Consider the following 16,826-nt stretch of genomic DNA (forward strand, 5'->3'; position numbering starts at 1 on the left):
TGTGTCTGCCAAGTCTGTTACCTTGTATTCTCCCAAGCATTTAGTTCAGTGCTCTTCACATAGTAATAATAATAATAATGTTGGTATTTGTTAAGCGCTTACTATGTGCAGAGCACTGTTCTAAGCGCTGGGGTAGATACAGGGTAATCAGATTATCCCACGTGAGGCTCACAGTTAATCCCCTTTTTACAGATGAGGTAACTGAAGCACCGAGAAGTGAAGTGACTCGCCCACAGTCACACAGCTGACAAGTGGCAGAGCCGGGAGTCGAACCCATGACCTCTGACTCCGAAGCCCAGGCTCTTTCCACTGAGCCACGCTGCTTTTCTCGTCTGTGTTATTTATGTACATACCTTTACATTATATATTATAAATTACTCATTTATATTAATGTCTGTCTCGATAAACACTCGATAAATCACGTTGGTAAATCCCATTGATTGTGATAAAAGTACAGTGAAATTTGGTTCTATTATTTGTTGTATTTGTGTTTTAGTGCCATTATGAAGAACTGGAAAAAGAGAAAACTTTACGGAAATGTGTGGAGCGGGATGTGGAAGAAGCAACTGGGAGGTTGCAGATGGCTCATCAGGAGATTCGCAGACTGACCGATGAACTCGATTCAAAAAGAAAGGAGCAAAGTAAACTGGGTAAATTTTATTCTTAAATCCAAATGTCCCAGGCCAACTTATAATGCCTTCTTTTTACTGGCGTGATATTTTCCTATTTGAAAAATGACAATTTTATTCTTAAATCCAAATGTCCCGGGCCAACTAATAATGCCTTCTTTTTACTGGCGTGATATTTTCCTATTTGAAAAATGATGGTTTGAAATCTGAGTTTTAAAGTGATATCTCGTAGTGATTTAGTCGACAGTGAACGACATAATTCAAAAGAGCAGCAGCAGAGTAGCAGCGTGGCTCAGTGGCAAGAGCCCGAGCTTGGGAGTCTGTCTCCCCCGATTAGACCGTAAGCCCGTCAAACGGCAGGGACCGTCTCTGTCTGTTGCCGACTTGTTCATTCCAAGCGCTTAGTACAGTGCTCTGCACATAGTAAGCGCTCAATAAATACTATTGAATGAATGAATGAAAAGTTGTGGGTTCTAATCCTGGCTTCACCACTTGTCAGCTGTGTGACCTTGGGCAAGTCACTTCATTTCTCTGAGCCTCAGTTCCCTCATCTGTCAAATGGGGATGAAGACTGTGAGCCCCACGTGGGACAACCTGATTCCCTTTGTGCTGGGCACATAGTAAGCGCTTAATAAATACCAACATAAAAAAAAGAACACCAGAGCTGAAGAGATACAAGTTTACACATACTAACAGCAAATTAGGGACTAATATACCCCCCGGAAGAGTTGTACACGGATGCATTCCCACAAACACAGCAGAGCCGTGACAGATGGCCAAGATGTACACGCCGGAAAGAGGCGTGCTCCTAATTTGCCTGGACTGGTTCGTCGATAACTTACGGAACGTGGATGAAATGCCACAGATTTCGATGATTCCTTAGTAATTCCAGAGTAATGGTATCAGCAGTAGCGTGATGAGGTCGATAGAGCACGGGCCTGGGAGTCAGAAGGTCGCGGGTCGCTCCCAACGTCACAACATGGCTAAAATCTGCGCTTCCCTCTCCGGCCAAGCCGCTACCATGTTAATACAGTCACTCGTCCTCTCCCGCCTGGATTACTGCATCAGTCTCTTTGCTGGCCTGCCAGCCTCCTGTCTCTCTCCACTCCACTTCATTCTGCTGCCCGGATCATTTTTCTACAAAAACACGTCACTCCGCTCCTCAGCGAATTCCAGCGGCTGCCCACCCACCTCCGTATCAAACAAAAACTCCTCACCATTTGCTTTAAAACGCTCCTAGCTCACCTCCCTTCTCTCCTTCTACTACGCGGCCTGCACACTTCGCTTCTGTAGTGCCAGCCTTCTCGCCGTGCCTCCATCTCGCCGGTCTCACCGCCGACCCCTGGCCCAAGTGCTGCCTCTGACCTGGAACACCCTCCTTCCTCTAATCTGACAGACAATAACTCTCCCCTTCTTCACTGCCTTACTGTAGGCACATCTCCTCCAAGAGACCCATCCAAACTGAGCCCCGCTTTTCTTCATTTCCCACTCCTTTCTGTGTTGGCCTTTGCCCTTTCCCACTCACTTATGTACATGGCTCTAATTTTATATTGCTGTCCGTCTCCCTGCCTGTAGACTCTAAGCTCGCTGTGAGCAGGGAATGTCACTGTTTATTGTTGTATTGTACTTTCCCAAGCATTCAGTACAGTAAGCACTCAATAAATAATAATAATGATAGTAGTTGTTAAGCGCTCACTATGTGCCAAGCCCTGTTCTAATCACTGAATTCGATTGAATGAATGAATAATCCTGGCTCCGCCACTTGTCTGTTGTGTGACCGTGGGCAAGTCACTTCGCTTCTCCGGGCCTCATTTACCTCATCCGTAAAATGGGAGTTGAGACTGTGAGCCCCTCAGTGGACAGGAACTGCGTCGAACTTGATGTGCTTGTATCCACCCCAGCGCTTAGTACAGCACCTGGCACATACTAAGTGCTCAGTGTTCAGCGGATGCCCATTTGGTGCAGAAGATGTACAAAGTACTTGGGAGGTACAGAATTAAGAAGTGACATGTTCCCTGACCACAAGAAGGAGAGATATAAAAATATAACTAGAGTCGTCAAAATAAAGAAGTGAATAAGCCTATATATAGGCGTAAATGCCGAGGATGTAAATGTGTTCATAAGTCCTAGATTTGACACAGGAATCAATCAATCAAATAAGCACTTGGGAAAATGCAATGCAATAGAGTTGGCAGACGCGATCCCTGCCCTCAGGAGCTTTCCGTCTTCTTAGGAAGGAGGACAGAGAACTCTCTGTGAAGTATCACTGCCCGTCAGTGCGGGCCAGATGGTAGCCAGGGTCCTCTGGGATCAGCTGTTGAAGAACTTTACTAACTGCTGCCTGCCTGCTCTGGAGTTTCAGACCACAATGTTTACTCTTAATTTGGTAAAACAGAAGGATAACATCGAGACCTCTTGGAAGACCTCAGAAAACGATTTTATGCCATCCGGAGATCTGGGCTCTGGCATCTAGTAAAACAAAATTGATGGTGACTCCATGGTGATCTGGTTGGCTTAGAATCGGAGGAGCCAGTCGTCAAGAACTAGAGAAGCAGCATGGCTGAGTGGCAAGAGCCCAGGCTTTGGAGTCAGAGGTCATGGGTTCGAATCCCGGCTCTGCCACTTGTCGCTGTGTGACTGTGGGCAAGTCACTTCTCTGTGCTTCACTTGCCTCATCTGTAAAATGGGGATTAAGACTGTGAGCCCCACGTGGGACAACCTGATTCCCCTGTGTCTACCCCAGCGCTTAGAACAGTGCTCTGCACATAGTAAGCGCTTAACAAACAGCAACATTATCAAGTCAGAGATGTGTATTAGGTGCAGACTTGTTGAATTTATTCAGCACGATTGGGCTTAAAAGTGAAGCAAGGAGCCTGGAACTAATGTGGCAATTTGATCTCGATTCCACTGGAAAAGTCAACCTTTCCACTGGGAAAGTCCTTGAGTCAAGTGTAGAAGAGCTCTTTTTTGCTGATGATTTGGGCTCTGGAAATATTCAACCGGGAAGACGTGCACATTATTGGGAATCATTTCTCAGCATCGGCAAGCTCTAGGCTGATGGTCCAAAGAAGTCGGAGAAGCAGTGTGGCTTAGTGGGAGTCAAATGGACCTGGATTCTAATCCAAGCTCCATCTCTTGCCTGCTGTGTGACTTTGGGCCCATCACTTAACGTCTCTGGGCCTTGGATAAATCGCCTGTAAAAAGAGGATTAAGACTGTGAGTGAGGACATGATTATCTTATGTCTACTCCAGTGCGTAAAACAGTGGCCGGCTCATAGTTAACGTTTAGCGAATGCCAGCATCGTATCAGCCTGCTCTTGGCAATCCGTAACATAACCAGGGGTCTCCATTGGTATCACAGAACTGAAATCTATCCCTGAATTCTGCTGTTAAGGCAGCCCCTTGTCATTTAGGGTAGATAAAGGAGTAGAAAGCCGAATAACAAAGGCTAGGAAGTGCTTTGGCGGTCTGATAGGGGGTGGGGACGACATAGAGTTAGGTCAGACTTCCTTTTTGTTTTTAAGGCATTTATTAAGCACTTACTATGTGTCAAGCACTGAAAGATACAAATTTATCAGATCGGAGACGATCCCTGCCCCGCAAGGGCCTCACAGTCTAATTAGGAGGAAGAACGTATCAAATCCCCCATTTTACAGTTGAAGAAACCGAGGCCCAGAGAAGTTAAGCGACTTGCCCAAGGTCACACCGCAGACAATAATAACAGGAATAATCATGGAACTTGTTAAGAGTTTACTCTGTGCCAAGCACTGTTCTAAGCCATGGAGTAGAAACGACTTAATCAGGTTGGACACAGTCCCTGTCCCACATGGGGCTCGCACTCTCATCCCCATTTTCCAGATGAGGTAACCGGGGCCCAGCGAAGTGAAGTGACTTGCCCAGGGTCACGCAGCAGACATATGGCGGAGCGGGGATCCGAACCCAGGTCCTCCGACTCCCAGGCCCACGCTCTATCCACTAAGCCACACCGCTTCCCAACTGAAGGCGAATTGTGGAAATGTAATGTCCAGTGAGTGACCTTTATGGCTGTGAGACCTGGATCAACTACTGACACTACGTTCAACTTGTAGAGCGCTTCCACCAACATCGTCTATATTTCTACCCATCCCTGTTTCTCTGATTGCCCCCTCCAGCTAATCGTAGAGTAGTTGTTTGACAATCCAGTTGTCATCCTTTCTCCTCACGTGTCCCCGCCAACCAAGGTTTGCCACAGTGAGCATTGCTTCAAAATGGTGACACGATTGTGTCAAGTTCCTATTAGAGCCAAACAGTGAATCGATCGGTGGTATCTACCGAGTGTCTACTAGGTGCAGGACGCATAGATCCAGTCCTGCAAGAGACAGCAGCTTCTCTATGCTGAACCGAAATGAGGTAATCCAAAAAAGAGGGAACAGAAATAGTGCTTCGAGAAAGCAGAACGGCAGAGTGGCGCAGCGGTGGACGTTAGGGAGACAGCAGTAAAGAACATCAGCCGGTATACGATACTCAAACCGGGAAGATTGTGTTGGAACGGAGACTCTGGGAAAAGTGTGACTCCGAGGAGCGAGGAGACATTTGGGAGGCTTGTGCATGCAGCAGCTGATTTCCTTCTCCTTCTTCAAATGCCGTCGCGTCGTTCCCGACCCATGGACGCACCGTCTTCAAAACGTCTCATCTTCTGTCATAAAGTCGTTCTACTATGTGTTCCGTAGAGTTTTCCCGGTAAAGGTGCGGAAGTGGTTCACCATTGCTTTCTTCCGCACGGTAAAAACTCGAGTCTCTGCTTTTGTCTCTGATCGACGTTTTGATCACTTGATCATCCGCCTTTGACCCTTTCCCATGCCGCTGCTGCCCAGCACAGGCAAATTGACTCTGTCTGATGCTTTGGCTTAGACCTTTCCATTACCGGTAGCCCTATAAGGCATGGTTCTGTGCTTCATCAGCGTACACAAACTCTCCTGCCACGATAAGGCGTCGATTCATAGGAGAGAACTTATTTCCTAGGGAGATTCTTACCTCTTTAATGAATGAGCTTGCTTCCACGCCATCCTCCATTAGAGAGGTGAGCCACTCTCGGGGGTAATCTCTGTGGATGCTCACGTCCCAGCTGCTGTCTTTCTTCTTTCCGCTGGTGCAGTTGGGAATAAGCGGCAGGGAGAGTCAAAAGCTACCAGCGGGGAGATTCAGAGTGCAGCTGAGCAATCAGATATTCCCATGGTAGTGTGCTTAATTAATTGGGAGCAAAATTTGGTGAGATTTCACACTGGAAGAATGCCATTCCCCTGGGTGAAGGCCCGTAATTCCCAGACTTGTACTGTAGCAGAGGGGAGGGAGCTGTTTTGAAAGCACACACAATGAAAATCAATTAGGGAAGGAGTCTCTTAGCCCGTAAGCTCTTCGTGCGCAGGGAACGTGCCTCCACCTCTGAGAAGCAGCATCGCCTAGTGGGTAGAGCACAGGCCTGGGAGTCGGAAGGACCCGAGTTCTAATCCCAGCTTTGCCACTTGCCTGCTGGGTGTCCTTTGGCAACTCACTTTACTTCTCTGTGCCTCAGTTACCTCATCTGTAAAATGGGGATTGAGACTGTGAGCCGCATGTGGGACAGGGACTGGGTCCAACCTGATTTGCTTGTGTCCTCCCCAGCTCTTAGAACAGCGCCTGGCATATAGAAAGCGCTTAACAAATGCAACAATTATTATTATTACTGCATTGTACTCTCCCAAGCACTTAATACAGTGCTCAAATACCATTGATTGATTGATTTTCAAAGTAGGGGCCTCATGCGTCCTTAGTGCCATCATCAGGTCTGGCGAAATGTTGGCTCTCGACGGAGCGCGGTGGCCATTTTTTACGACCAGATTTCGAGATTCACACAACTCCCTTCATTTCATACCGTGGTCGGAAAACAAAGGAAGTCAGTAGACAGTTGACGAAATAGGGCTTAGCTAAAAATCGTCTCTAAATAATTCCACTTCCAAGTGTCTAAGCATAATAATAAAATAGCTCCAGGTTTTCTTTGGGTCTTATTCTCCCATCAAGAACTCCCAAGAGCTTTCAGCTTATTCAGTTATCATTTCAGCACCGTTTTTTATCAGATCAGTTTTCCACAGCTCAGAATACGTCAGTTCAACGAGTCATCCGGATCCTCCTCAACAAGGATTTTCTGGATTTCCCACGAAGTACGATCCCGGACGGTAGTATAAATCCATGCCCCATTTTCTTCCGAATGTAGAAAAATGAATTCCCCACCAAGCTCATTTTTAATTGACAGAGAATGAGTCAGGACTCCCGTACGGCAATCGATCAATTACTTTAAATTCACCAAAGGGAGAAGGCAGAACTCAGTGCCCTGAGGACCGACAAAGCTTTTTTTCCTGGACAGTGCAGCTGTGTCTGTGACTGACTTGAGTTCGCCAGAGGAGCCTTTTATGTGCAGCGGACCAGTAAGAAATACATTATTAGAAAGTTTCTAGAACCTTCCATTTCTTTCCACAGTTCAAACGAAGAGGAATAATCTTCAATTATAGAAGGTCAAAAGCAAATAAAAAAAAGGCTATCTTTCAGATATTCGAACTGCTTGTAGAAATTGCCTTTTCCTACAGCACATTGAGTTGGACTGTCTTTAAGAAGCAATTGTTTGGTGGGTTGCAGAAATTAAGGAATGAGTTGGTGGTTGTTTCTAGAGATAATTCTTGAGTCAGACTCTTAGCTGCAATGAATGTCATTTCCACAGAATCTCGTAGTTTTAAAAATGGAAATTAAACACTAGGATTTTTAAGCTACTTATATGGTATCTAGCAGCTACAGTAAAATTCGAAACATCTCTTTGCTAGTAATCACAGAGTTGTTTGTTTCACGCTTAGTGGATTATTTGCTGGGCATATTTTAGGCTATGTTTTCTTATAATTTGAATATTAAAAGTTAGTTTTTTGTATTTTATAATTTTAATTTCCAGAAATTGGTTCTTCCACATGCCTTTTTGCGGTGTGTTGCTAAGTTTGAACGATTGGGTTTTGCTGAATTTTTCACTGTGGACCAGTGAATAAGGTGAATGATGATACTTTGATTCTCATTTGCAGTTTACAATTTCATATATTTATCTTGATAATTTTGTGGCTTGCAATGTTTGAATTATATTCTCTCCTTTTTAATGGTAGGACTTATTAATGCTAGTCACCTTCAACATTTAAATATTTATTGTGATTTAGCATCTTTTTTACATTTCAGCACAAATAATTAAAGTATCAAATTTTTAATTTTGGTGCATAAAAGAATAAGTGTGATAGCAAGAGATATGATTTAGTAGTTCAGTAAATACTTCGGGGACTTTATTTTTTTTTTCCTTGTAGAGCTTGCTTTGGAGTCAGCCCAACAGGAGATTAAGAAATTGGAAGAAAATATGAGTAAATATAAAGATAGTGGTAAGTTGTTCCAGCTAATTAAATAATTATACTATGAGGAATTTAAATTCAAACCTAAGAAGGTAGGTTTGTTCTGATAATCATGTAAACCTTTCATTTAGGTCATCAGATCCCAGCTGCCTTTATCCTTTGAGTTCCCTATCTAAATTCTAGGAAAGGAGAGAATAATTATCCAGAGATGGATTAGTAAATCCATGACTGAATTAACAATGTAAAAACAATATCAGGATATTGAAAATGGGCTCGCATTCGGAAAGCCCGTCAATCGATCAGTGGCTAGGTCTCCTGGGCCCAAATTTAATGATAGATTGAAAAAATTTCTAAAGATTCTGCATTTGTCTAATGTTTTAATGATAACACACCATTTTGCTTTAGGATTTAGTACATCATAACTCAGCATGATAAAACTAGAGTGTTAAGCCAAGTTCCAAGACAGATTGGTCAGTGTGTGCTCCATAGACATTAAGTTTATCAGTGGTCCTTTGACTTTCAATTATAAAATTTTAGTGTTTTAAAAATTTCTTAGATTTACCTTGGCATTTCCCCCAGCACAATGCCTCGCCTTCTTTTCTGCGAGGGAATTGATCCTATCTGAAGAGATAGAAAACATATTCTTTTTCCTCATTTTATACTTTAGTTCTACTCAACCTTTTTCGTACAACAGTGATTTTCTTTTAAAAGGCTTTAAAGCGTTCTCTCACATATTCAGCTGAGCTACAACTAGGGTAAGCTCATTTCCATGCTGCCATGGTCATACAAGGAATCCTGTCTCATCGATTCCTGTTGCGATGTGTTCCTTGGAGCACGCTTTCATTCAGTCGTATTAATTGAGTGCTTACTGCGTGCAGACCACTGTGCTAAGCATTTGGGAGAGTTCAGTGCAGAAATTAACAGACACATTCCCCACCCACAGTGAGCTTACACTTGCAGGGCACAAATTGCATTTAAAAAATATGCTTGGACTACTAATTAAAGAGTTGTATTTTCTGGAAAATTGCAGTCTTTCTCTCCTTCTCTTAAAGCTCCCTAAAAAATGGTATTTACACTGTCCTAAATGCTGGGGTAGATGCAAGCTAATCAAGTTGGACACAGCCCCACATGGGGCTAACAGCCTCAATCCCCATTTTCCAGATGAGGTAACTGAGGCACAGAGAAGTGAAGGGACTTGCCCGAGGTCACACAGTGAACAAGTGGCAGAGCCGGAATTAGAACCCAAGTCCTTCTGCCAGGCCTGTGCTCTATCCACTAGGCAACACTGCTTCTCAATTGAGTGCCTCCTGTGTGCCAGACACTATTCTAAGCACTGGGAAAGATACAAGGTAATCAGGTTGGAGCCATTCCATGTCCCACATGGAGTTCACAGACTTAATCCCCATTTTACAGATGAGGGAACTGAGGCAAAGAGAATCCAAGTGACTTGCCCCAGGTCACGCAGTAGATAAGGGGCAGAGCCGGGATTAGAACCCAGGTCCTTCTGATTCCCAGGCCCGTGCTCTACCCGTTAGGCCACGCTGCTTCCCTCTTGTACGGGTCATTCATCAGAATTGGATGAGAATCCTCTTGGGGTAAGCAACTGTTGGGGTTACGAATGAAGAAAGAAACACGATTCATGCCATTCATTTGTGATTTTAAATACAGTACCACAGCAGCATGGCTTCGTGGATAGAGCTCGGGCCTGGGAGTCAGAAGGTCACGGGTTCTAATCTCACCTCTGCCTCCTTTGTGCTGTGTGACCTTGGGCACATCATTTAACTTCTCTGGGCCACAGTTCTCTCATCTGTAAAATGAGATTAAGACTCTGAGCCCCATGTGGGACAGGGACTGTGTCCAACGGGATTAACTTGTATCTACCCCAGTGCTTAGAACAGTGCTTGGCAGATAGTAAGCCCTTAATATGTACCCTAATTATTATTAGTAGTTAATTGAAGTCAGTGTGACACACACAAAGTTTTTGGTTCATGATCCATTTTCCCAACAGGGAACAAGGTAGATTCTGGAAAACTTGAAAATGGGGCTGGGCACATGGATGCTACTTTTATTCTAGAGGATTTTCCAAAATCTAGCAATGCAGGCGTGGCTAGAGTTTGCATATAGTTCTCATTGCAGTTCATTCTTCACCACCACCCCAAACAGGTGCTGGGTTTTAAAGGCACCCAGTCGGCGCTGATTATGTGGAGGACGGTTCTTCTGTAGTGTAGGGTCTGCATCCCTGCGAAACCCTGCGTCAAGGAAAGTTTAGCATCACCGAGACCGACGCTGAACGTGTGCACACAGACCATTCCTTCCCACACCGCAGTGTGAGATCAATAAGCTCGTCGCGGGCAGGGAATGTGGCTTTTTATTGTTGTATTATGCTCTCCCAAGCGCTTAGTACAGTGCTCTGTACCCGGTCAGTGCCTAATAAATACGATTGACCGACTGACGGACAGTAGACTCGTGTTGTGAGAGAAATCTTCCTTGATTCACTAACGGTATTTCAGCCAAAATGCTCAAAGAAAGCTCTCAGTGCAGCAGAACCGAATGTATGAGAGGTGAATTATTTAAAAAACAGTCATTAGTAAGATGGATTCTTTGGCATTTGGCAATAACTAGAGTTCTCTGTGTGGAGATACACTGAGTTCTAGAATCAGAGAATGCCTTCTTAATAAATCCCTTGTTAATAATAATATTAATGGTATTTATTAAGTGTTTACTATGTGCCAAGCACTGTTCTAAGCACCGGAGTAATAATTATGGTTAAGTGCTTACTATGTGCAGAGCACTGTTCTAAGCGCTGGGGTAGATACAGGATAATCAGATCGTCCCGCACGGGGCTCACATTTTTTAATCCCCATTTTTGCAGATGAGGTAACTGAGGCCAGAGAAGTGAAGTGACTTGCCCCAGGTCACCCAGCAGACAAGTGGCGGAGCCGGGATTAGAATCCACGACCTCTGACTCCCAAGCCTAGGCTCTTTCCACAAAGCCACGCTGCTTAGATACAAGGTAATCAGGTTGTCCCATGTGGGACTCACAGTCTTAACTCCCATATTACAGATGAGGTCACTGAGGCCCAGAGAAGTAAAGTGTCTTGCTGGAAGTCACACAGCTGACAAGCGGCGGAGCCAGGATGAGAACCCACGACCGCTGACTCCCAAGCCCGGGCTCTTTCCACTGAGCCACGCTGCTTCTTTTCAGGAAGACGTCTGCTAGAGTACACCTGCCTTGACCAACTCCACATTCTTGCGCGACAGTCAATCCGTCAGTGGTATTTATTGAGCACTTAGTGTGTGCAGAGGACTGTATTAAGCGCATGGGAGCAGACAATACATTAGAGTTGGTAGGCACGGTCCCTGCCCACAAGGAACTTCCAGTCTGGAAGAAGAGCTCAATTCTTTGTTCACTGCATTTCGTTCTGTTCAGATAGAAGCACTCTGTGAGCAAAACATTCCCAATTCCTTAGCGATGTCTTACCTCAAACAGTCGGTGAAAATACCGAGCGTCCTCAAAGAGATGTAAAGTAAAGAAGATGTGGGGAGGAATGAAGAGGGAGCATCTTCAGCTCTTTTAGTCTGAGGTGAGAAATCAGTAGCTGCTCAGAGTGAACAAAGGAATGAAAAGAAGGAAAGCATTTTTTGAAGGGAGCGAAGAAGGCAAATGAAGAGGGAGAAATATCAGGGAAGTTGACGGAGCTTCGAAGAGATCTGGCCACACTAAGATTCACCCTTCTATTTGTTCCAAGAGGGTTTCATCAACCCAAACAGGAGGCGTCCTAGATTTAAAAAAAAAACCCTACTTTTAAAAGCATTTTTTATGGTATCTGTTCAGCAGTTAATAATAGTGTTGGTATTTGTTAAGCGCTTACTATGTGCAGAGCACTGTTCTAAGCACTGGGGTGGATACGGGGTAATCAGTTTGTCCCACGTGAGGCTCACAGTTAATCCCCATTTTACAGATGAGGTAACTGAGGCACAGAGAAGTTAAGTGACTTGCCCACAGTCATATAGCTGACAAGTGGCCGAGCCGGGATTCGAACCCACGACGTCTGACTCCCAAGCCCGGGCTCTTTCCACTGAGCCACGCTGCTTCTCCATCAGCACTGTTCTAAGCACTGGGGTAGGTTCTAGATAATCAGACCAGACACAGTCCTTGTCCCACATGATGTGCACAATCTAGGTATTGAATCCTCATTTGGCAGTTGAGGAAACTGAGGCACGGGGAGGTGAAGTGACTTACCCAGGGTCACACAGTCCAGAAGTGGCGGAGCAGGAATTAGAGAAGCACCGTGGCTCAGTGGAAAGAGCACGGGCTTTGGAGTCAGAGGTCATGGGTTCGAATCCAGGCTCTGCCACTTGTCAGCTGTGTGACTATGGGCAAGTCACTTCACTTCTCTGTGCCTCGGTTACCTCATCTGTAAGATGGGGATTAAGACTGTGAGCCTCACGTGGCACAACCTGATTCCCTTGTGGCTACCCCAGCGCTTAGAACAGTGGTCTGCACATAGTAAGCGCTTAAATACCAACATTATTAAGTAGACCACCGATCCTCTGGCTCCTGGGCCTTTGCTTTTCCCACTAGGTTCCGCTCCTTCCCAAGGTGGCAAAAGGCCACAAAGGTCGGCTGATTTGGGCTCTAAAGGTACAGAAGGCCAGAGACAGATTTCAACCAGAAACATTGACTCGCAGACCCACGACTACTTTTGTTGAAGAAGAGGAAATATACTGAGAAGCAGCGTGGCTCAATGGCAGGAGCACAGGTTTAGGACTGAGAGGTCATGGGTTCTAATCCCCGCTCTGCCACTTATCAGCTGTGTGACTATGGGCGAGTCACTTCACTTCTCGGTGCCTCGGTTACCTCATCTGTAAAATGGGGAGTAAGACTGTGAGCCTCACGTGGGACGACCTGATGACCCTGTATCTCCCCCAGCGCTTAGAACAGTGCTCGGCACCTAGTAAGCGCTTAACAAATACCAACATTATCATTATTATTACTGGGGGTTGACATGAAGAAATGATGGCCGGCTTTGACTCTAACTAGAAGGTTCGAGGGAAGGACAAATTAAGACTGTTTCGCGTTCCAAAATCTGCTCTGGGTGATTTTTTTTTCCTAGTTTTTGTCTGAAAGTTATTTTCCTTCATCTGCCTCCGCTTCTGTAATAAAAAGTGCTGAAAGTCAGGCTTTCCTCATTTCTGCTTTCCTTGGTCTCCCTGGGATACCGAGTTGGACGTGGACCTTATTGGTTCATCTCTGTCGCTCTCTGCTGGACGAGGGAGCCATTTGCAAATTCCTTCATTCAATCGTATTTCTGGGGCGCTTACTAGGTGCAGAGCACTGTACTAAGCGCTCGGAACGGACAATTCGGCAACAGATAGAGACAATCCCTGCCCAACAACATTGTGCGGGTGCCGAGAGAGCCGTGTATTTTTTTTTTAAGCGCTCACCATGTTTCAGGCACCCTCGGCCAAACTAACTCTCTTCCCCTCTTCAAAACCCTACTGAGAGCTCACCTCCCCCAAGAGGCCTTCCCACACTGAGCTTCTCCTTTTCCCTCTGCTTCCTCTGCTGCCTCTCTGCCCCCCACTTCACCTCCCCTCAGCTAAGCCCCCTTTTCCCCCCCTTTCCCTCTGCTCCTCCCCCTCTCCCTTCCCCTCCCCTCAGCACTTTGCTCGTCCGCTCATTTGTATATATTTTCATTACCCTATTTATTTTGTTAATGAGATGTACATCCCCTTGATTCTATTTATTGCTATCGTTTTTGTCTGTCTCCCCCGATTAGACTGTAAGCCCGTCAGTGGGCAGGGATTGTCTCTATCTGTTGCCGAATTGGCCATTCCAAGCGCTTAGTACAGTGCTCTGCACATAGTAAGCACTCAATAAATACTATTGAATGAATGAATGAATATTAAGATAGATACAAGCTAGTGAGGTCGGTCCCTGTCCCCACATAGGCCTCAAAGGCTCAATCCCCATTCTACAGATGAGGAAACTAAAGGGCAGTGACTCGCTCAAGGTCACACAGCACGAAAGCGGCGAAGCTGGCATGAAAACCCCAGGACCGCCGACTCCCGGGCCCCTGCTCGTTCCTCTAGGCCACTCTGCTTCAAAAGAGCTCAGTCAGCCAGATGTGAGGAGGTGCTTCTGTGACCTCCTCCTTGCATAGAGAAGCAGCGTGGCTCAGTGGAAAGAGCCCGGGCTTGGGAGACAGAGGTCATGGGGTCTAATCCCAGCTCCGCCGCTTGTCAGCTGTGTGACCTTGGGCAAGTCACTTAACGTCTCGGGGCCTCGGTCACCTCGTCTGTAAAACGGGGATGAAGACTGAGCCCTACGTGGGACAACCTGATGACCTTGTATCTCCCCCAGCGCTTAGAACAGTGCTTGGCACATAGTAAGCGCTTAACAAATACCAACATTATTATTCCTGGGGGCTGAATGGGGTCCAGGATAGCCCTGGGGGTACAGGTCTGGATCAGAGAGATTTCCCAGGGGGACCGGCAATAGTGGAGGCTGTCTGAACCCCACTGGAGTGGACAAAGGCTCAGACCTCTTAGCGTTGGTCTGGAATCGATGCCCAACCTCAACACTGCCCCCCCAAATGATCCAGTTTATTATTATTATTATTATTATTATGGTATTTGTTAAGCGCTTACTATGTGCCGAGGACTGCTCTAAAGCGCTGGGGTAGTTACAAGGTAATCAGGCTGTCCCATGTGGGGCTCACAGTTTTAATCCCCCTTTTGCAATATACAGTTTTCATATATATCTATACGTGTTTATATATGTGGGTCTGGCTTGCCTGGCAGCCAGGGCATGGTGGCCCTTTCTTGCCACTTCAAAGCCCCCAAATGACTTGCCAATAATAATAATAATTATAACGTTGGTATTTGTTAAGCGCTTACTATGTGCAGAGCACTGTTCGAGATACAGGGTAATGAGGTTGTCCCACGTGAGGCTCACAGTTAATCCCCATTTTACAGATGAGGGAACTGAGGCACAGAGAAGTAAAGTGACTTGCCCACAGTCACACAGCTGACAAGTGGCAGAGCCGGGATTTGAACCCATGAACTCTGACTCCTAAGCCCGGGCTCTTCCACTGAGCCATGGCATTTTGTGCCAGGCCAGAGTTTGATTTCACTGACCATTTTTGGCCAAGCTCAACAAAAGAACCAAGAACAGAGATTATTTAGTTGGGTTTTGGGGGGGGTTTTTTTGGTGGGAGAGGCTAGCATCAACAAAGTGAGTTCTTAGACACTATCTAATAAGTATTTCTAATAAGTATTTCTAATAAGTATTATCTTTGTCCTCACTTTAGATTCCGTTGATCTGCAGAAGGCCAAGGAACGTAATCAAAGCCTGGACAAGGAGATTCTAGCTTTACACAGTCGGGTCCAGACCCTTGACTCAGAAAGAAATGAGTTCGTGGAACTTGTAAGACTTTTTTATTATTTTTAATAAAATTAAAATTATTTTTGTTTTTATATTATTATTATTTACTTTTGCAAATCATAAATGCTGAAGTAAATCATACAGCAGTGCATCTTTGTCTGTAGTTTAGATCGTTGTTTATTCACCGTCGTCGGGATCACGGTTCCTTTGGCTAGTCAGATGTTAGGGCAACTGGCTGTACCTGTAAAGTGTAAAATATTTCAGGAAAACTCGTTTAATCCATATATCTCTGTTTTGGTCCAGTCCACTTTACAGAAAATTGAAGCATTCTAAACCGTAATACGGGAAACTTTGGCAATGAAATACAACTGGGAATTGATATATGTAAATCAAACCATCAGTGGTATTTATTGAGGGTCTACTAAATGCTTAAGGGAAGTTCAACAGTAGCCTGGTACATGCTCCCTGCCCTTAAGGGGAGAATATTTTAAAAGGGAAACATACAAGAATTATTTACTACCGGCGAAAGCTAGAGGAAGAATACGGATAAAGCAGGAAGTAGAAATTTATCAGAATGAAATAGCTGAATAAAGTTTTTTAAATAAATCTGTAGGTATATCAGGAATTCACATAATATGCACGTGAGTGTTGACGATAGAAGTAAAATACATAAAATACAGTATAAAGGGGGAAATGCCACTTTTCTATGAAGCGTGGCCTAGTGGAAAAAGCTTAGTCTTGGGAGTTAGAGGACTGGGATTCTCATTGCGGCTCGGCCACTTATCTACCGTGTGTCCTTGGGCAAGTCACGTAACTTCTCCATGTCACAGTTTCCCCATCTGTAACCTAGGGATTAAATACCCGTTCCCTTCCTAGGTAGACTGTGAGTGCCATGAGACGGGGACTCTGTCCAATCCGCATAGACTAAAACTACTCCAGTGCTGTGAGCCCATTGTTGGGTAGGGATGGTCTCTATCTGTTGCTGAATTGTACTTTCCAAGCACTTAGTACACAGTAAGCATTCAACAAATACGATTGAATGAATGAATGCCAGTGTGTGGTACATTGTAAGTGCTTAGCAAATACTACCATTATTATTATTATAATTGTTATTATGATTATTCACTGCCAGTAAAAACCAGGGAAAATCTGCAGGATAGAAAGATTGAACACAATGAAATGAAAGAAAAACTGAATCAGTCAATGATCAATCAAATCAATTCATTGACTAATTGCATAGGAGTCAAGAGGCCTTCCCCGATGAAGCCCTTTTTTCTCCTACTCCCTCTCCCTTCTGCGTTGCTTATGCATTTGCATCTGTACCCTTTAAACACTCGATAGTCACCCACCCCTCAGCCTGGCAGTATGGCCTAGTGGATAGAGCACGGCCCTGGGTTCTAATCCTGGCCACTTTGCTGG

The 16,826-nt window shown here is 45.1% G+C and overlaps 1 protein-coding gene across 5 annotated transcripts in view; it reads left to right on the forward strand.

Moving 5' to 3' along the window:
* LOC100074041 (phosphopantothenate--cysteine ligase) overlaps positions 1 to 16,826 on the forward strand; it is a 120,032-nt gene that overhangs the window by 42,777 nt on the left and 60,429 nt on the right. For all 5 annotated transcript variants that reach the window (XM_029064894.2, XM_029064884.2, XM_029064886.2 and 2 more), the window contains exons 7-9: positions 497 to 650; positions 7,976 to 8,047; positions 15,334 to 15,449. In XM_029064894.2, the coding sequence (XP_028920727.1) occupies positions 497 to 650; positions 7,976 to 8,047; positions 15,334 to 15,449 (342 nt within the window). The remainder of the gene's footprint in view (positions 1 to 496; positions 651 to 7,975; positions 8,048 to 15,333; positions 15,450 to 16,826) is intronic.

Source organism: Ornithorhynchus anatinus, chromosome 5 (assembly GCF_004115215.2).
Source record: "Ornithorhynchus anatinus isolate Pmale09 chromosome 5, mOrnAna1.pri.v4, whole genome shotgun sequence".
Lineage (NCBI taxonomy): Eukaryota > Metazoa > Chordata > Mammalia > Monotremata > Ornithorhynchidae > Ornithorhynchus > Ornithorhynchus anatinus.